This window comes from Octopus bimaculoides, chromosome 16 (genome assembly GCF_046866305.1).
Source record: "Octopus bimaculoides isolate indiv1 chromosome 16, ASM4686630v1, whole genome shotgun sequence".
Taxonomy (NCBI): Eukaryota; Metazoa; Mollusca; class Cephalopoda; order Octopoda; family Octopodidae; genus Octopus; species Octopus bimaculoides.
The window spans coordinates 26,679,456-26,701,311 of NC_142943.1; the positions used below are offsets into that span (position 1 = coordinate 26,679,456).

General features: G+C 34.3%; 1 protein-coding gene across 8 annotated transcripts in view; it reads left to right on the top strand.

The window, feature by feature from the left end:
- LOC106871768 (uncharacterized) overlaps positions 1-21,856 on the top strand; it is a 1,221,261-nt gene that overhangs the window by 224,984 nt on the left and 974,421 nt on the right. For all 8 annotated transcript variants that reach the window (XR_016244689.1, XR_016244690.1, XM_089364843.1 and 5 more), the window contains exons 12-14: positions 9,581-9,621; positions 12,321-12,405; positions 19,792-19,972. Coding sequence is in view for 6 of the 8 variants with exons in the window: in XM_089364843.1 (XP_089220969.1) it covers positions 9,581-9,621; positions 12,321-12,405; positions 19,792-19,972 (307 nt within the window). In the remaining 2 variants the exon portion in view is untranslated. The remainder of the gene's footprint in view (positions 1-9,580; positions 9,622-12,320; positions 12,406-19,791; positions 19,973-21,856) is intronic.

A 21,856-nucleotide genomic window follows, 5' to 3' on the forward strand; every position in this document is an offset into this window, starting at 1 on the left:
TTACCTCTCAGCCGCGCCTGTGTGCCCTTGTTGCATAAGCTTCTGCGTCATTGATTTTCTGGAGAAATATTTGTAGACAGGAATCTTTTACCTAAGTTAGTCGTAACATCAAGGAAAAGAAGTGGGGTGAGCCAAGTCTATGATATTGAATGTACCACCCTCTCCGGATTAAGGAGCTGTACCGCAGGCTCTAGGCCACTGTCTTTCAGCTTTAAGACTTTAAAGTCAAAAGTGGCATAACTGTATTTCTCACCTTTAATTTTCCTGTTTTCTTTTTTCAGTTTTTCAACCTTCCACCATTTGCATCTAATTTCCTTCTTTTCTCATTTATTCCTCTCATCATATCGTCCTTATTTAGATTGTCACGCCATGTGGGAACAGCCTGAATATTGCGAGAAGGTACCAGACGTGTTAAAAACGCTGTCTCATCTGGGGAAGGGGGTCATATGCCTGGACTTCACCAGGTCCTCTGAGATTAGTGAGACTGATACAATAAAACATTCGTCTTCAACTGCGGCATATCGAAGAATGCAGGAAAGAGACGCGCAGTGTGAGGATTTGAAAAGAATTTAGAAAATAGGTTTGAAATGATTGAAAGTGTATTCATAGTTATCATGTGTAGTTTGTGACGTTGTGTGAAGTGTAAGGCATTTTACCTGATTCTGCCGTATGGATTCTGGTGCAAATTATGCATCAAAAATGGAGGAGTTCTCAGTCACAAATAATTATGGAAGCATCAGTATTGTGGTGAAAATGTTAGTAGTATATATGTATGTATGCATGTATATATGTGTGTGTGCATGCATGTATGTATGTATATATATATATATATATATATATATATATATATATATATATATATATATATATACATGCGTGTGTGTGTGTGTGTATGCATACATGTATGTATATATATATGTATGCACACATTTATATACACATGGATACATGTGTGTATATGTATGTGTGTGTATATATATATATGTATAAATATGTGTGTATGCATATATATATGCATACACACCACACATACACAAATATATACACACAAATATCTACATCTAGATACGTATATATATATATATATATATATATATATATATATATATATATATATATATATATAAAATATATATATATATATATATATATATATATATATATATAAATATATATATATATATATATATATATATAAATATATATAAATATATATATATATATAAATATATATATATATATAAATATATATATATATATATATATATATAAATATATATATATATATATATATATAAATATATATATATATATATATATATAAATATATTATATATATATATATATATATATATATATATAAATATATATATATATATATATATATATATATATATATATATAAATATATATATATATATATATATATAAATATATATATATATATAAATATATATATATATATATATATATATATATATATATTTATATATATATATATATATATATATATATATATATATATATATATTTATATATATATATATATATATATATTTATATATATATATATATTTATATATATATATATATATATATATATATTTATATATATATATATATATTTATATATATATATATATATATATTTATATATATATATATATATTTATATATATATATATATATATATATTTATATATATATATATATATTTATATATATATATATATATATATATTTATATATATATATATATATATATTTATATATATATATATATATATATATTTATATATATATATATATATATTTATATTTATATATATATATATATATTTATATTTATATATATATATATATATTTATATATATATATATATATATATATATATATTTATATATATATATATATATATATATATATATATATATATATATATTTATATATATATATATATATATATATATATATATATATATATATATATATTTATATTTATATATATATATATATATATATATATATTTATATATATATATATATATATATATATATATATATATATATATATATACGTATCTAGATGTAGATATTTGTGTGTATATATTTGTGTATGTGTGGTGTGTATGCATATATATATGCATACACACATATTTATACATATATATATATATATATACACACACATACATATACACACATGTATCCATGTGTATATAAATGTGTGCATACATATATATATACATACATAAATATATATATATATATATATATATATATATAAATATATATATATATATATATATATATATATATATATATATATATATTTATATATATATATATATATTTATATATATATATATATATTTATATATATATATATATATTTATATATATATATATATATTTATATATATATATATATATATTTATATATATATATATATATATTTATATATATATATATATTTATATATATATATATATATATATTTATATATATATATATATATATATATTTATATTTATATATATATATATATATTTATATTTATATATATATATATATATATATATTTATATATATATATATATATATATATATATATATATATATATATATATATATATATATATACGTATCTAGATGTAGATATTTGTGTGTATATATTTGTGTATGTGTGGTGTGTATGCATATATATATGCATACACACATATTTATACATATATATATATATATAAATATATATATATATATATATATATATATATATATATATATATATATATATATATATATATATATATGTATATATATATATATATATATATATATATATATATATATATATATATATATATATATATATATATATGCGTGTAGGTATGTCTGTCTGTCTGCTTATATACATATGCATACAAACACACACACACACACACACACACACATATATGTATATATATATGAGACAGAGTGTGCCTTGCGCCACACGGATCTATCAAAAGTTGAACAGAAAGAACACAAGGAGGAAAAAATGTAAGCGAAAGCAGAGCAAACGGGAAACTAGACGTAAACGTATCGGACGGGAAATTTTGATAAAGACATGATACACGGAATATTCGCAATTGCGTTTTCCTCGTTAGTGAATGACACAAAAGAATCATAGTTAATTTCGCGCCATTACCATTGAGCCCACTCATTTTTGGGGGCGCCAATATTCTTTTTAATTACTGGCAAAAGGCTAGTGAATGTATAGTAAGACAGAAACAAACATGACAGAAATACAACAAAGAATTACGAATATGCAACAGCACGAAGCCTTACGACTTCACTCTGTCTTCTTTCTTTTTCGTTCTCTCTTTCTCTCTGTCCCCCTCTTTTCCTCTTACTCTATCTTTTCTCCGCTCTTACTTTCCTTTTGTGCCTTTGCTTGCTTCTCTTGTACCTTTCTCTTCTTTCTCTGTCTCCCCTTCTTTTTCGTTCTCTCTCTCTGTATCCACATCTTTCACTGTTACTCTGTCTCTTTCCACCTCTACTATTCCTCTGTCTCTTTCCACCTCTACTATTCCTCTATCTCTTTCTACACTCTTACTCTCTCTTTTTGCCCTTGCTTGCTTCCCTTTTACCTTTGTTTTCTCCTTTATTTCTCTCTGTTTCACTAATTCCTCTGCTCCTTCGTTCTCTTTCTTTCTCTCTCTCTCTCTCTCTCTCTCTCTCTCTCTCTCTCTCTCTCTCTCTCTCTCTCTCTGCCTCCCACTCTCTGAGCATTTCCTCTCCCTTACCACGTGATCAGACACGCTGTTTGTTGTAAAATATGTTTCTTGAATTTTTATTGTGCGGATCTTAAATCTCTCTACTCTTATTCTATCCTTTTCCACCTCTACTCTTACAGTATATCTTTTTCCACTGTTACTCTCATTTTCTGCCCTAGCTTGCCTCCTTTGTACTTTTATCTTCTTTCACTGTCTCCTCTTTTTTCGTTCACTCACTCTGTTCCCCTCTTTCCCTCTTACTCTATCTCTTTACATCTCTAATCTTACTCTATCACCCTTACTCTCTTTCCGCCCTTGCTTGCCTCTTTTGTATCTTCTCTCTCTTTCTCTCAGTTTCTCCAATCCCCCTCTCTCTCTGTCTGTCTGTCTGTCTATCTGTCTGTCTGTCTGTCTCTCTCTCTCTCTCTCTCTCTCTCTCTCCTGTTGTGTCCCATTCTTTCCTGCTCTCAACACTTCCTCTTCCCTACCATATGACCAGTGTCTCGTGAAGGAGGTGTTGCTCGTTTTCGCCCTGCCTTTGACCCAGACTGGTCATGCTGATCTGGACTCTTCTTACGTCTTCTGAGACTTACTCCATGTCAATTTTGCGTGACCCTACTAAGTTCATTCAATAGCTGCAAAACTCTTTCTGCTGTATTTGTGGTATATGTATAATCATTTTTTTCTATTGCTGTATATAGCTGTAAGTCTTCGTGCAGTTGTGTATGCATATTTCTTTGTTGTATTTATATGATATCTTGTTTGTTTCTGTCTACATTTGCTGGCTTTTTCCCAGTGGCTTGATAACAGCACTGGTGCCTCCAAAATTCAGTGGTGTCAATGGGAATGGCAAGAAACTATGATATTCTGAGTAATTTACTAACGAGGAAAATTCAGGTGTGAACATTCCGTGTATCATATCTGTCTAAATTTCCCGTCCGTTAAATTTTCGTCACGTTTCCTCTGCTTTCCTCGAATGTTTTCTCCACGTTCTGTTCTTTCGGTTGAGCCTTTGTTATATATATATATATATATATATATATATATATATATATATATATATATATATATATATATATATATATATACACACATATACAGAGAAAGAGTGAGAGAGGAGGGATAATACAAGTTACCTTTATGATGACTCATACTAATAGGTATTCGTTCTGAGTGTTCAAATACGTGTGTCACCAAAATTCCAGCTAGATGCGTGGTGTAAGTTGTTGTTATGTGATTGACTTGTTCAAAACATGGCAAGTGGTGGCATCCCTTGGAATCAGTAAGTATAGGTTAAAGTGTTTGAGGAAAGGCAAACATCTGAGCAATGCAGGATAAAGACGTTTTAATTCAATCTCATTTTAGCTATATAGCGAATGGTACGAATAATGAAAAATAGTAAGGATAGTTTGTGATAGCTTTTTCTGGGATACCCCCGCTATTGGAGATTCGCATCGAGCGAAGACTCTGTAAGTTGGGTATTCCGATATCGGAGAGATATATGTAAACCAGTTGAAGCATATTCCTCATCAATTATATTTGTTATCGTTCATTATGTTCAAGAGGTTGGGAGAGTCCAATCAAGTCCAGTTAGATCGGGTTTTCTTTAGATAAATCTATGATCAGAAAAAATGGTTAGGTGGCATGGTATGGTGAAAAAAGAGAAACAATTCTTATACTGTACTCCATATTGTGAGAAAATAAATACGAACAGATCCAAAATTTTACAAATACTGAGAAGAGGAATACAGATACATTTTGATGTGAGAGATGTTATATAGGTAAAAGGTTTGTATTATACATTGCTCAGTATACTGAGGGGTATTAAGTCCTACGAGAGGGCTGGGGATTAAATAATGCACTCTGGTATGAGAAAGATAGCTAAATAAAAAGATAAGGACAGTGTAGTAGATATACTAAGCAGTATGATGAGGGGTATTATTGTCTTTGGAAATTAGTGGGAGTTAGTGGTAAGGGCTAGTAAACTGGCATTGTCATCCAAAGAAGTTAGGGGTTAGGGTGGGAGCTAATTTAAAGACTGAGAGATAAGGGATGAAAAAGAACAAAACAGATGCCCAACCTACAGAGCTGGATATCAATGAGAGTGGGTTGTAGGTAATAAAGTGGACAAAAGAAAGATAATAAACAAGTGTATAGTGGGTGGTCAAATTTTACAGGGGTGGATATGTAAAGTAGTCTAGCCACTAACGAATGTCAACTAGCAAGAAAATGATTTAAGATTTGTGTCATAAAAAGGTTATAAATTAAGATAAAGATAACTAACTAAAATAAATTTAATTAAAAAAATAATAGAAGTTAAAATAAAGTTAACGCTTAAAATTTAAAAAATCTAAAAGTTAGTGTCAGTGCTTAATGAAGATACATTATTAATAAGGCCTACAGAGAAACTATGGACATAAGGAGACTGTATACACGGAGAGAATGTTTAGTGCTGCTCGGAGAGAATGTTTAGTGCGGTGCAAACGAGTATGTATGTGGAACCAATTTTAGACCAGGAAATATTGTAGGGAATTTTCTTCTAATTAAGATAATGCACGTCGTCAGCTAGAGAGGTAGTTTGCTGTGCTCTTCATGATTAAACGAATTTAAATGGGCAGCATATCTACGCTTGAAAGTAACTGAGGTTCCAGTACAGTAACTAGTAGAATTTTTGAAGTGTGTTATGAACAGCATATTTGAGGACAACGTTAGACCTTCTGCAATGAGAATTCATTCCTAGATTAGCAATTGCAACTAGACCTGTCTGGTATGAAGGAGCTTCCGTACATTGAATGAATACTTTTAGAATACTATTAGAGGGTACGCTATGTTTAGGGTACCACCCTCCTGTCCGCTGCCAGCAAATATCATTTGTCTCTGTAAGGTATTGATTAATAAACGAGATCATGGATATTCTCCGTCCCTGGGTAATATTAAGGGCAATAGTACCCTGTCAGCTTGCCTTGGGAGGTCTATTACTGTAGTTGGAACTTGAGGTGTTGCATGTATTATTATTATTGAAGACGTCGCACAGTATCCAATATCGTGATGTTGATGATTGAAGATATTATGTCTACCGGAGGTTTGTATTGTCTGTCAAGTCACAGCAAGGATCTCAAACAGACAATACTTCACACTATATGTTTGAAGTTTTAAATAATGCCGCTTTTTTCAATATACCTAGATTGCAGGGTATTTCTAAAGTTTCCAGATGTTTCTTCAGGTTGGATGGTACTAAACCCAATGCTCCGATTACAACAGAGACAAATTTTATGTTCGAATCTCGTAGCAGCCACATCTTGGTGATCTCAATTTTCAGGTCTCCATATTTATCCATCTTTTCTTTTTATTTCATAACAATATGTTGATCTCCTGTCACTGCTACATAGATTATTAAGCACTCTTGTCTGTCCGTCATAATGGTTACTATATCCGAGGATATTTTGGATTCTGCTTTTCGTCCATTATCTTTTTCAGTGTGTCTTTTTCAGTGTACCTCCTAGCAATACTTCCGACAGTGTAGCCAGTGAAAGTTTTCGGCTATCTTGTCGTGTTTGCGCTTGTACTCGTTCTGTGCAAGACTTTCACAAGCACCAACAATGTGAGTCACGCTTTCGACCCTCTACCTACATATTCTGCAGAGATTCTTTGCGCTTGTGTGGTATACATCCTTTTTCCCTGAGTTGGTTTGCAATGCCTGATCCTGGATATTGATGACTACGCTTTCAGTATTCGTTATCAAGTCACCCTTGCTGAGCTACATTCATGATGCTTCCTGGTCAATTAATTTGCTAGTTTCGTAGTGGAAGTGGCCATGTAATTCCATGCCTAGTAGACTTTCATCTCTCTCTCTCTCTTTGTCTCTCTCTCTCTCTCTCTTTGTCTCTCTCTCTCTCTCTCTTTGTCTCTCTCTTTGTCTCTCTCTCTCTCTCTCTCTCTCTCTTTGTCTCTCTCTCTCTCTCTCATTCTCTCTCTCTCTCTTTGTTTCTCTCTCTCTCTTTGTCTCACTCTCTCTTTGTCTCTCTCTCTCTTTGTCTCACTCTCCCTCTGTCTCTCTCTCTTTGTCTCTCTCTCTCTTTGTCTCTTTGTCTCTCTCTCTTTGTCTCTCTCTCTCTTTGTCTCTCTCTGTCTCTTTGTCTCTCTCTCTCTTTGTCTCTCTCTCTCTCTCTTTCTCTCTCTCTCTCTCTCTTTCTCTCTCTCTTTCTCTCTCTCTCTGTGGCTATTCGCAATCGGAATTGATTAGAACACTCAAGTTCAGCCACTCTTGCAATTTACACCCACCTTTTCATAAATTCCCTCGAGGACAACACCTCCCTTTTCATCTTCACTTTCCTTTTCAAGTGAAACTTGAAAAGTCGATGAGGGCCTTACTCAAGAGGAATATTTCTGTCCTCATTCCTTTCAGCCTCGTCCACAAGATAACCTATATATAAAACAAATCCTTTATTTCAATGGCTGTTGTGTGTGACTGGCTTTGAACTGGTTTATTCCTTATTGTCATGATTTGGCCCTATCTGACTATCACCTGTTTCCCAATGTGACCAAAATACTTGACTAAGAACCGGCATCACAGTGAACAGAATATCATCTCTGCTGTTGATGACATTCATTATCAAACAGTAAAAAAAGCTAGACTATCTTCAAAAGAGCCACGCCATCAATGTAGTGGACTATGTCAACTTGCTGAGACAGTTACGAAAGACAATCAAGACTAAATGCCCAAGAAAAGTGAAGAAAGGGGGGGGGTCTTGTTTCATTAGGACAATTCTCCAGCGCACAAGTCTTTCGTTTCAATGGCTGTTGTACGTGATTGTGACTTTGAACTGGTTGATCACTTTCCCTATTGTCCTGACTATCATTTGCTCCTTAACATGAAACAACACTTGTTTGGGAGCAAGTATCGCAGGGATGATGACGTCATATCTTCTGGTGATGACATTTTTAGCTAACAGGACGAAAGCTTCTTTACCAATAGTATCCAAACACTGCAGTATCAATGGAAGAAGTATGTTGTCACATACCGTGGGAGTATTTTAGTCATCACATGAACTTTTCAGCCGACCCTTTTTTATATTCCAGTTCCAAAAATTAATTATGTGAGGCAGAGGATAGAGAAAAGTTGTTTTTAATAAGCAACCAACGTTGGCGGTGGAATTTATCTTGAAGGCTTCACCAATGAATAGATCTTTTAATTGATGGAGGCATGGAGGCTACAAATATATTAAATATATTAAATAATAAGATCATTTATCTTTAGTACCTGTTCTTTTCTTCCTTTCATCTTAGTCTCTATTTTTTTTTTTTTTTAATATGTACTAGGTGTATTGTATAACTTTCTCAGTCTGACAGATGTTTAAATTGGTGAAATAAAATTCTCTTATCATCATATGGCTCTGTTTCTATTCAGAAGATATCTTCCATTCTAATCCCATGTCAAAACCAGTGCACCATGCTAAAAACTATAAATAAGTAAAAAAAGAAAATCATGTGTATCTGTTGTAATATGGATTGGATTATCTCCACCAGATAATTGTAGCTACACTTATCTATTGTAGTATTTCTATTCAATTACTACTCTTAATACAGCTATGGCATAAACAATTTTAATAATCGCACACATGTTTATGAGTGAAATAAGTTAGGTTTTGTGATACTTCTGGCTAGGGACTTGATCTAATTTTCTGTGAAGAAACTGAAATGAGTTCATCATAGATGATGAGTTATAAACACTACAACGTATATAGTTATAAGTGTGCTTTTTATGTCAGATGTTGAAAACTCATTCCTTCAAACATTCATATTATTTTCTTTTATTTTCAGATATCTGATAAGAAATGGATTGAGGAAAACATAAAACTAAGGTAATTCAAGAAATATGCTCCTAAATCTTATAACGTATAAGTACACATATATTAGGATTTGAGTTATGGTAAGGTAATTAAAACATTTTTATCAGTTGAAATTTTTCCAGTATTTAGTACACAAAAACATCGCTTAGAGATGTTGATATCTAAAAGCAATGGGCGAGGGAGGTAACTAAAAGAATCACTTTGTTGATTTCCATGTAACTGATTTTTTCTTATGTGAAATTTGACTGGCAACTGTTCGTGCTGCCACCTAGAGTTGCTTTCGGAATAAGAGAAGCTGAGAAAGAAAGTTTACTAAGAAATAGGAGAGAGGGTGAGGTTTTCCTTTTTCTATTTTCTTTACTTTTAAAAGTGGTTGAGAGACGCAGAAGGAGAGAGATTGAATGATAGCATGAGGGCAAGTCTCTTACGTATTTAGGATTTCATTCTATGAGTTTTTGAAAGATATCGTTTTATTTCTCTTGTTTATTTTTTTCCCTCCAGTGCTTATTCACCTTGTTTGATGGTTCTTCATATAGACTTGATTACCGTTTCCTTTACAAACTACATACACATCCCTCTGTGTTTCTCTCGGGTGCAAATGTGGGATCTCTTGTCGTATTCCCATGCTGATTATCACGTGAGGATGACTTAGGATTAATTTCCAAAACGTTTCATCTTGCCATGGCACTTTTCCGTTTGTCTTGTGTGTATCATTCAGAATTCAACCATCGTTCGAAGCACACGTGGGAAATGTGACTGGTAACTGTTGTTGCTGCCACCTACAGATGATTTTGAGCAAGAGAGAGAGAGAGAGAGAGAGAGAGAGAGAGAGAGAGAGAGAGAGAGAGTGAGTGAGAGAGAGAGAGAGAGAAAGTGACTTACCTAGAAACAGGAGGGAGGATGAGGTTTTCCTTTAAGGGAAAAGAATCATGCAGGGCTTATATTTTCTTCGACTTATTATTATTATTATCATAAGATTTTTCTAACGAGGGAGAGAACATAAAATAATTTTTTCCATATAATTTTTTCCATATAATTTTTTCCATATAATTTTTTCCATATAATTCTTTGTAGCTGGAAATAACATTATTTCGCTTTTCTTTGAGCACCTCAATACATATATACATATATACATATACATATATACATATATATATACATATATACATATATACATATATACATATATACATATATACTCAATACATCATAACTTAGTATCATGAAGCTAGCTGGTCTATGTTCATTTAAAACATTTAGGAATTATATACAATCGATTTCTTTATTTTCGTTTTCTTTTTTTCCTTTTCTTAAACGCTTAACTCTCAAGAAAAGAATTGAAGAGACAAAAGCAGACAAGTAAAAGCCTCATAGGTTTTCTCATGATAATTTGGAAATATATTAAATATATTAATACAGTTATATTTTCAAATCCTACTCCCTTAGATTACCAGTATTATTTATGAAAGACATAAAAATGGAAATCAACAGAAGGCTAAAAAAAGTTAAATCTGGTTGGTGATTAATATAACAATATATCATTTCTTTTCAATCACTACTCTTAATACAGCTATGGCATAAACAATTTTAATAATCGCACACATGTTTATGAGTGAAATAAGTTAGGTTTTGTGATACTTCTGGCTAGGGACTTGATCTAATTTTCTGTGAAGAAACTGAAATGAGTTCATCATAGATGATGAGTTATAAACACTACAACGTATATAGTTATAAGTGTTTTCTTATATAATATTAAATATGAAGAGGTCTCAAAAGGTTAAATCGAATATGCATTTTGGCAGTTTGAGATGAAGATCAAAATGTCTAGATTTATTGTTACTTTAAAATTCTATAGACACCAGTTTCCTCTCTTTCCTAAGATGTTAGGATGAAAGCAAGGGCATGTAAGAGAAACATTTTCCTCCTCCCCTCCTCCTCCCCTCCTCCTCCCCTCCTCCTCCTCCTCCTCTTCATCCTTCCTCCCCTCCTCCTCCTCTTCATCTTCCCCTCCTCCCTCCCCTGCGTTATGTTCTTTCTGGTAAGCCAATAGAAATTTTAAAAACTGCAGGAGACAGTCTTATGGCAAAGCCAGTATTATGTCTGGTCATTACGACGATTGATGGTAATGGATTGTGGAAGTGGTTGTAGGTATGAGATTTCTAGTAGAGGAGAACGGAGATAGGGTGTTCATTTTGAGTTAGGGTGTTGATGTGTGTATCAGTGATACCTGGATAAGGTGGCAAGAGACCATCCAGCAGAGGCTATTGTAGTTCGGTAGAAAAGGCAAAGAGAAGACACAGCACAGTATGGGTCAGAATTTGGTGTGTATTGGTGACTTTGTGCCAGTCAGTTGAGTAAACTTTTTTCTCTCTGAATATGGTCGTATGATACCTGAATGTGTAGCAGCAGCACCATTCCAGATGTGGAATCACTACTCCATCGTGAAACCCGTTTTCTTAATTTATTTTGATGGCAAAATATTTCTTGTTTTTCCTTTTCAGTTTATTTAAAATTAATCGTTATTTGATTCAACTAAATTAAAATATATTTATTTATTTCCTGTGTATGGATTTATGTATCTATGTCGCTGGATATTTGTATCTTTCATTGGAGTTGTTCTTTATCTCTTGATTTTGTCATTTTTCCTCTTCTACTTTCCCTATCACAACTTTACTTCAACAGTTCATTTGGTTTCTATTTGTCTTTGACAGAAACCCTACAGATGAAGTGGCATCAAAACCCTGTGACGCATTTGGTAAAATAAAGTTTACAGGACATAATCAGGAAAATGCAATGGTATTCTTTTTGCTTGTTTTTTTTTATTAATGTTGTTTGTAGAAATTATCCAATAATCAGCTGATCGTTTTGTCCTTGGATTTGTATAGCAGCAACATTTTACATGTTTTTTGTGAATATTTTTACATATCATTTCTTTTTTTTTTGTACAGTTGGCTGTTATTTTTCATATTGGTGTGTGTGTGTGTGTGTGTGTGTGTGTGTGTGTGTGTGTGTGTGTGTGTGTGTGTGTGTATGTGTGTGTGTGTGTGTGTGTGTGTGTGTGGATGGATAGCAGTGATTCTGAGAGGAAAACAAGCTTAAAAGTGCTCTCATTTAAGGTTACTATATGCGGAGATAACATGGAAGAAAGATCTTTTCAACAGAAGGACTAGTCATTCTAGCTGGTAGCAGTATGAAAGATAGAGCCCTGAAGAATATTAAAGAGGGAGAAATCCTATGAACCATTAGGAATTACTATTATAATGTTTAAAATATTTGGCAGTGTGGAATATGGCTTAGTTACTTGTGTAGTCAATCAGGTTATACAGGAAAGTGGTATACCTAGTGATGGGCATTACAGCATTACAACAATTGTTACAAGCATAAATGAGATATTATAGAAAGGTAATCACAGAAGTATCAAATTGCTGGACAAGAGCACAAAAGTTATGGATACAACAACAGCTCAAGCAATTAGAGAAATAGTTAGACTAGACAAGATAGAGTTCAGTTCTGTGCTATAGACAAGTATAAAAAAGCCCTGTTTTTGTGAAGTAACTGCAGAATTATTTGAGTAAAATTAAGCTGATGTACTTAGTGTTCATTGATCTGCATAAACTTTTCACAGAGTTCCTTACTCTGAAAAGGGGAGGTCAAAGAGGAAGCTAGCAGCAGACGAATAGCTTACGACAGCCACACAAACCATATACAAAGAGACTGTTAGAAATTCCATGCGGTGTACTTTAGTGCAAACTATAGAAACACAAGAGTTGCCATAGCATCACAGACAGTTTAACAGAGAAAGTAGACTTCATATGCAGTTGATGCACACTAGCAAAAAGTATTCTAAATGTGCATAGGAAATAGATTTTCTGAAATGCCCAGGAGGATCCCTAAACAAAAAAGATAGTTTCTATTACCCATCAGTGGAGAAGATTGTTCTGAAGTTACAGCTACTAAAATAAAAACAGGCTGGAGAAATGTCAAAGGGATTTTACCTCTGTTGGGAACAAAATAAATGTTTCCCTATCAGAATGAAAAACTGATTGTATGATGGCTGTATACGAACAACAGTGCTACATAATAATAAGCTAGGGGCTCTAAATGCAATGGACATGTGAAAACCTACGTACTTCGTTGGATGTGCAAAATCTGTGTATATGAACAACAAAGTCCAAATGTATTTGAGAGAAGCGTTGGGCATAAGAGGAATCAGATGCGTTCAAGAGAGAAGACTGCGTTGGTATAATCATGTGATGCTTATGGATGAGGCTCGCTGTATAACGAGATGCTGGTCACTGTAAATGGTTGGCTCTTGTAGAAGAAATAACGTAGACCTAAGTAGTGAAGGCTAATTTCAGAATTTTGAATCCCAAAGTGATGACAAAATATTGGGACAAACAGGTGCCCTTCACTGGATCCCGTTTTCACTCTCTCCAAGAAGTTTTGCATCATGGCAACTCTCTTCTAACCCATTTTGTCGGCTTCGCTTCCTCAGGTCGCCTCTTCATGTACCTTCATATCATTTGGAGCCATCCTATTATAAGATAGTGCTCTACCAGTTTCCCACACATTGAGAGCAGTTCTGACCTACTCATGTGCTCGCTCAGTTCTCAAATCCCATTTCCTCTCTAAAACACGGGCCTCCCACCTTACCTTTTTCGTGTTTGAGCCCCAGCGCAATGCCTCCTATAGCCTCGATGGTTTTGCGATCAACTCAGACCACCTCAGATGACCCATAATTTCCTCTATCAGCTACACGTACTAATCTATCCAGAATGCGATATATGTCGGAACTAGTAGCCTGTGCCACCTTGATAATCAAGATAGTCCTAAGAACCTTCGCCATGATTTTCGATACTGCACTGAAACCAAATGCCAGCCGGATCAGGAAATATATTCTGTTCTTGTACCTCACCAAATTGTACCTCCACAATTTATCTGACACGTGGAGCTGTAGATATACCGACTTAACATCGATGATCGTAGTCGCCCCTGTTGTCAGCCCCTGTCTCGCAAAATTTTACCATCCTAAATGCATCCGTTATTTTACCGCCCGTTTGGCATTATGCGTGCTCATTCAACTTCCCAAAATCTAGCAATGGTTAGACTTTATTCTTTATAGGTTGGACCTTAAACAGTAGTGGTAGCACACCACTCTTCATTTGCTTTCTGCACTGTATTAAAATGCCTTATTCTATCTGTCTGTCCAGCTTTCCACTTCTCTTTATAATTCAGTCCTAGCTTTTTTTTTCAGGGTGCATTCTTAACAACTGACCCTGTTACTCAACATATTGCAGTAGGCTTCTTCTTCTCAAGAATATTCTACTACGTATCGTTTTCAGCCAGATTCAGTCCAGAAGCCCTCATCGTCATCTTGGATCTTGTCTACAGCATTTCTTCTCCATGAACTCGACTTGTAGATCCCACTGCCTTTCCCCTCCATTCTACGCTCACAGTACGCTGGTCCTCAAAATTCTACCCCCATCTTATTAACTGTCATGCCACTCAGCCAAACAATCACGTCCATCTTTATTACTACATCGACATCGTCCGTTGACTCATCAACGACACTCATCTGTACCTTCATCAAAGTTCTTTGTATCTCAAGCACCATTGCACTGACATATCTGCATCTGACCTCCATACCGTCTATTGTACTCAAGCTGGTTTTTCCACTTCGGCTTTCGATCATTTTCAAGGTTACCAGGATTGTTGTACAACCTGTATCGTCAAGGGCTTGCTCTCCCCAAACCCCAACAGAATCGTTATCACAGGCTAAGAATGTAGTTGCACCTATAAAAGGTTGTCAGGCAGCTACTGGCGCAGCTGACTCCCACCTTTGTTTGTATCCCTGTTTGCAAGAGATTGCTATGTTCCAGGGTTGGCCACAACGGTAGTATACCACTCCAAATTTTGGTTCCTTGCAACTGCTGAATACGTGCAGACCACTGACACTTGAAACATGGCCCCTTAAACGTCCGTGTCTCTGATTTTCGTTAATCGCCGCTTGCCTCGTTGTCCTATTGGCCTCTACAGTAAGCATTGCCACCACACGTGTCATTCTGCGTCAACTCTCACGTTTTATGTACTAAATCACCCACTGACATTGTGTCGATGTAGTTGTTCACTTTCTCCCGCCCATTTCACACACTCCAGCTTGCTGTATGCTTTAAAGTCCCCTTCTGTATACACATCCTTCAGTCTCTCTTCAATTTTTTTTTTTACCTTTAGTTGATGTGCTTCATCTATATCTAGCTACTAATTCAGAGCGTTTCCTTCTAAGTATAGCGGCATAAAACTGGCAACGTCTTGTGTGCCCTGCAGTCTCACTTTTGTCTTATCCAGGACAGAAAATCACCCTCACCGGAAAACTGTCTTAAAACATCACTAGTGATCCTTATCTTTGTGGTCATGTTGAACGTCGAAAGTAGAAAAGATGTTTCGTGGAGTATTATTGTTGTTTTGCTAGTTGTTGTAGCTGTAGTTGAATGCAAATGTTTTTCTAAGGCTGCATGTAGAAGAATTAACAAAACTCACGAACACTTAACAGAAGCTTTATTTACTCAACATCTTATTTTTTGTGTTAGTCTCTTGACAAAATCTAAAAGTGAGAGTTATAATCCGAGAGAGACATACTACTGGGATCTATGACAATTTAACTGGTATATAACAATCTGTTTCTTGTCAATAACGACTGGAAAGTAATCGCGTTATATTCATGACAAAAAATCTAGGCTTTCTCATTTAATCACCAGCCAATGGCTGGTGATGAAATGAATATGGATATGTTGAGCTACGATCTCAACATTCTGGGGTTACAGCCAAGGACCACATTTTCATAGGGCTCAATGGAAAATTTTTAGAAAGTTGAACCACAAGATGGCTTGACGCTCATTAGTCGTTAATCGGCCGATCAGGTGAAACTATTGTGGTTTGGCTATGATAACTACTCGGCTGATCCACTACAAGTAACCTTCTCTTATATTTTTTGCATGACGTGTAAGAGAATGGAACAATAAAAAGAAAAATAACATTAAAAAGAGTAAGAAAGACCTAGTGAAATACAAACAGAAATGGAAAAATGTACATTGAATACGGAAAAATTGTTGAATAAATGTCCGTAAATCAATAATGCAAAGTTCTGTTTTTTTTTGTATTTTCTTGGCAATTATGAAAGCAAAAAATAGTTCTTGTCTGTATGTGTTTTTCTGTTAATAAAAATATGTGCTAATGCATCTAACGAGCCAATGTACTCTTCTTCCACTCTTTGTTACTGTGTCAGCATGAAATGCACTGATGTCAGATAATGTATTTTGTTTGTGTGTAGCAGAAGATGACGGAGAGTGATGTAGTAAAGAATTATATTCGACTAAAGCCTGCTTAAGTCGATCAAGGCTGACAATCTCCTGTCTCCCCTGAATGTTCAAAAGCATTTACTTTGATTTAGCTTGTACCACATGGCATAGGCTGTATGCATAACTGCAGGGTTGTGTACAAAAATGTCAGTCCAGGTATCGATATTTGGTCGAACAAAAATTTTAATCAACTGCGATCTCGTTATTAACGGAAGTAACTCCTTCGTGTAAATTCGCAGCCGATAAATATAATTGGTAGGATCATGTTGTTGATCATATCATTTAACCAAGCAGTGGCGAACTACGCAGTAATTCTGCCAGGGAGTAATCAAAGTCCTCCTTAACAATCGGCAGAACTTCTAACCACGGAACTCAATGTAAATTTGCTCGTAAAGCTGCATTAAGCTGTCGATGACAACGTTCTATCATTGCGATAGACACGGAATGGTAAACTGTAGTTTGTATATGACGCGTACTTAGCAGAGTAGATAGGTCGGCCAAAAGACTGCATTCAAAATGGCAACCCCTGTTGGTCGTTATTGTGAAGGATATTGTGAAGGTTATTGTTTCCCTGGTGATGTTAGATGTTTGGGAGAGGTATTACACAATATTCCCTTCGTAGGTCGTCTAGCTCTGCTGCATCACGGTTGTGTTCCTTGTTTACATACCGGATTTCCCGCCAGAATGACTCTAGGTCTTCCGTGCGAGGAGTATTTGTTGTTTTGATAGTGCAACGGTATGTTAAGGTGGAATCAGTGGTCACCAATTGTAGCGGTGAATGTGTAATGATATATGCTGATTGTTAGCAGTTAGTGATTGTAACGGGTGTTGATGCTGCAGATGCGCAAAACGAAAGATGCAAGGAGAGCAGCGACCAAAATTGATGTTGGCTTCAAATTTATTTATTTATTGTTACTTAAAGTAATGTCATGCTTCGACGGGCAGGTGTATGTAATGATATAAGTGGAAAAGCATGCTAAGTTAAGAGAGTTAATTTCTTCTTGTATATGTGTGTTTGTGTTCTCGTCGTTGTCTAGTAGTAAAAAGATAGAGATAGGGTAATGTTGTAGAGAAAAGAAAGTGAGATAGTGAAAGTTAGAGAGTGATGGGAAGTTGTTTGTCTCATATTGTGTTCTTTCTCCCTCTGGCCATTTGTCTCAAGTGGCTGTCTGCCGGTGGCCATCTGTAGCTGTCTTCGTTCACTAACTGATTTTTCCTTACCAAATTCTAGTATTTATAACTATACAAAACGAGTTAGAAAGATAGCTATGCTGCATAGACAGTGGGTATACTTTGAAGGGTTGATTATTATCTCAGTTCAACTCTCCCCCGCATACAAGAGGTTAGACGAGTCAAGTGGCAAAGACATAATTCAACTCAGCAAAAGCCATGTGTTTATTTTATTGCTGTCAGCTTAATGTTTCTTTGTAGGTAAAGTGCTATTGAAATATTAAAGGAAATTTGTCGATTCAGGTTCGAATCTACTCTATGCCTAAATGAAGTCCACTCCAATAGTATCACCGATCATTCTACGATATAATTTGTGGGTCTCAGGAAAAGTGTGTGCAACTTTATACAATAGCGGCGTTGTTCAGTTATCGCTCGTAGATCGTGTTTGAGAGTGACCGGTTGGCTTGTGAGTGTTTCTCGATGGTAATTCTCATATAATTTGGAGAATCTATCATGCTGTTGTAACTAGTGTTTGGTAAGTCATTTTTAGCTTTGGATTTCATCATATATTCCAACTGTCCTATTTTTGTCTGTTTCCATTATGATATTGGGGTGCGGTGAGTTAATCCATTTTGGATTATTATTATCCTTTGGATCAGTTTCGTTTACTGCCATATGTTGAAACAAGGTTACTGCGGCAAAATATTGCAGGTCATTTTTTTTTGTCCAAAAGTAGGGAGCTTGAATTTGAGTTACATTTTTTCTTACAAATTCGTCAATCGTAGATTACATCATGTTAGTGGGCTTTTCCAAACTCTGTTGGTATTGTTATCTCTTGCAGTACCTTGTGTATAACGTGAAGTTCTGCTTGAACTCGATACAAACTGTGATTTTAGTATTCGATGCCATTATGTGTGTGTGTGTGTGTGTGTATGTATGTATGTATGTATATATGCATATATGTATGACTTGTGTGTCTATGTATGAATATATGTGTGTATGTGCTTATGTACGTGCATACACACACACACACATGCACACACGCTTGCATGCACGTATCTATCTTCATATGTATGTATTTCATGGTTCTGGTACGTACAACTTGGGCAATAGTCTATTTTACTGTCGTGTTGTAATAAATTATATTAAACTGGATTGAATTATGCTAATTCTGAGCTGCATATGACATTGATATTTGAAATTTACTCTGTTGTGACGGAATGATTGAAATAAGTATTATAAAACAGGAGAATGATAACATAATATTTTCTTGCAAAGAATTGTTTAAAGAAACCATTAGTTCTAAGTTTAGTATTTATGGCTAAACTCTATGTATGCTAGAAAAATTCATAAGTGTTGTAATATAGAAGATATTTAACATAAGATATTAAACATATTATAACAAGTAATTATTACAATAACAATATGGCTAATATTCATTGAAATTGTTGCTTGAATTTTCTTGATTTCATCTGTGATAAGAGAAACCTCTAATTTTTCAAATATTTAATGACAGTTCTCTATATTATGGATACAAGCAATAACATCCCACAATAAATTTATTCAGCAAATTATCAGTATCTAGATATTTAACCCCGCCCCCATTTTATCAAACATTATGTTACATTAATTCAATGTGTTTTTTTGTTACATATAGTTTGTTCGTGTGGATCACAAAACCCAGATGGAGATTATGATGTGTTTGATAAAATCTACATGGAGCTGTAATTTACCAGGTTTGCTTATTTCTGTGATTGGAGGAAGAGATGACATTCAGTTGAACAAATCTACTAAAGAAGCTGTTCGGCATGGTTTATACAAAGCTGCAAGAACCATAGGTAAAAAGTTTTATTTAATAATAATAATAATAATAATAATAGTAGTAATAAAGTGCAGAATGTGTGCGAAGAGGGTCGAAAGTATGACTCACATTGTTAGTGCTTGTGAAAGTCTTGCGTAGAAAAAGTACAAGCGTAGACATGACAAAGTAGCCCAAACCCTCCACTACCTACTATGCCGTACGTATGGATATGAGGCTACGGGTGCTTGGTGCCAACATACATCAGAAAAGGTAATTGACGAAAAGGGAAGGCAAAAATCCTCTGGGGCTTTGATTTCCTGAGAGACAAAGTGTTAGAGCACCGAAGACCGGTGTAACTTTTCGGAAAGACAAACAAGTGTGCATAATAATCGACGTAGCAGTGTCAGGAGATCAACACATCATCATGAAAGAAAGAAAAAGTTGACAAATGTGGAGACCTGAGAATTGAGATCGCTAAGATGTGGTAGCTACGAGAGTTGAATATAAAGGTTATCCCTATTGTCATCGGAGCATTGGGTTCAATACCACCCAATCTGAAAAAGACATCCGAAAACCTTAGAAATACCCTACAATCTAGATGCATTGCAAAAGTCGGCATTACTTGGAACTGCACGCATATTGTATAAAGTACTGTCTGTCTGAGGTCCTTGTTGTGTCTTGAAAAACAGTACAAACACACAGTAGACACAATATCTTTCATCTACAACCTCACGATATTGTATACTGTTCTACGTCTATAATAATAATAATAATAATAATAATCCTCCTTTATACTAAACGCTATAAAATTTGATAAGCTCAGAAAATATCGAAAAGATATGGCATCTCAAGACGGTTAGGAGCACTTGCAATAATCAAAAAAAGAGCTGAAAATTATTTGAGAATGATTCCTGCTTACCATCCATGCAAGAAATGCAAAAGATTGTTTTAACTGGTACGTCAAATGTAGTGCGAAGAGCATTGTCGATATGATTTTTTCTTTTATTTCCCCTTTATTTCCTTTCTTTACTTTTATTTTTTCCCTTTTCTCTCTCTCTTTTCTCTTCGATTTTTCTCTATTACATGACTGTGTAAATGAACAACCAAATGTCATTATTTTAATGACCTACCAATGTATACAGTACGTTTCTCTGCCCTTAGTGTCAGGAAAACACTCAGCAAGAAATGGAAACAAAAGTGTAAGAAGATGGTAATAATAATAATAACAATCATAAAAGTAATAACAATCCTTTCCAAAATAGGCACAAGGCTTGAAATTTTTAGGGAACAAACTAGCCTATTACATCGACCTCAGTGTCTCACTGGTACTTAATTAATCCACTCCGAAAAGATGAAAAGTAAAGTCAACCTCGGCAAATCTGAAATCAGCATAAATATGGACCAAATGCCGCTATGCAGTCAGCTCGATGTCTTAATAGTAATAATAATAATAATAATACGAAGGAGGACGGTGTCATCAAAACTGAAAATTGTGTAACAAAAGAAAGATTTAAAGAAGTAATGAATAAAAGAAATCATGGAAGTAAAAAAGCTGTTCGGTCAGTTTCAAGAGATGCGAACGCTAAGACAGATACAAAGGACCGGTGGCTATGGATGAGGAGGAGTGACCTGAAGATAGAGACTGAAGCAGTCATGTTTGCAGCTCAAGAACATGCGTTAATGACCAAGTTTGTGAAGTGCAGAATAGACAACACCATCAACAATGAGAAACGTAGAATGTGTGGTGAGAGGGTTGAAACATTATGGCACATCGTTAGCGAATGTCCGAAATTGTCACAACACGAATACAAAAATCAATTACGTCTTCAATTACTTCTTTAATGTTATCAATTATTTTTTCAACAATAAATTCAGTGTTGCTCTTCTGAACAACAATGAAGTTGATGAAGGGCGTACGTAT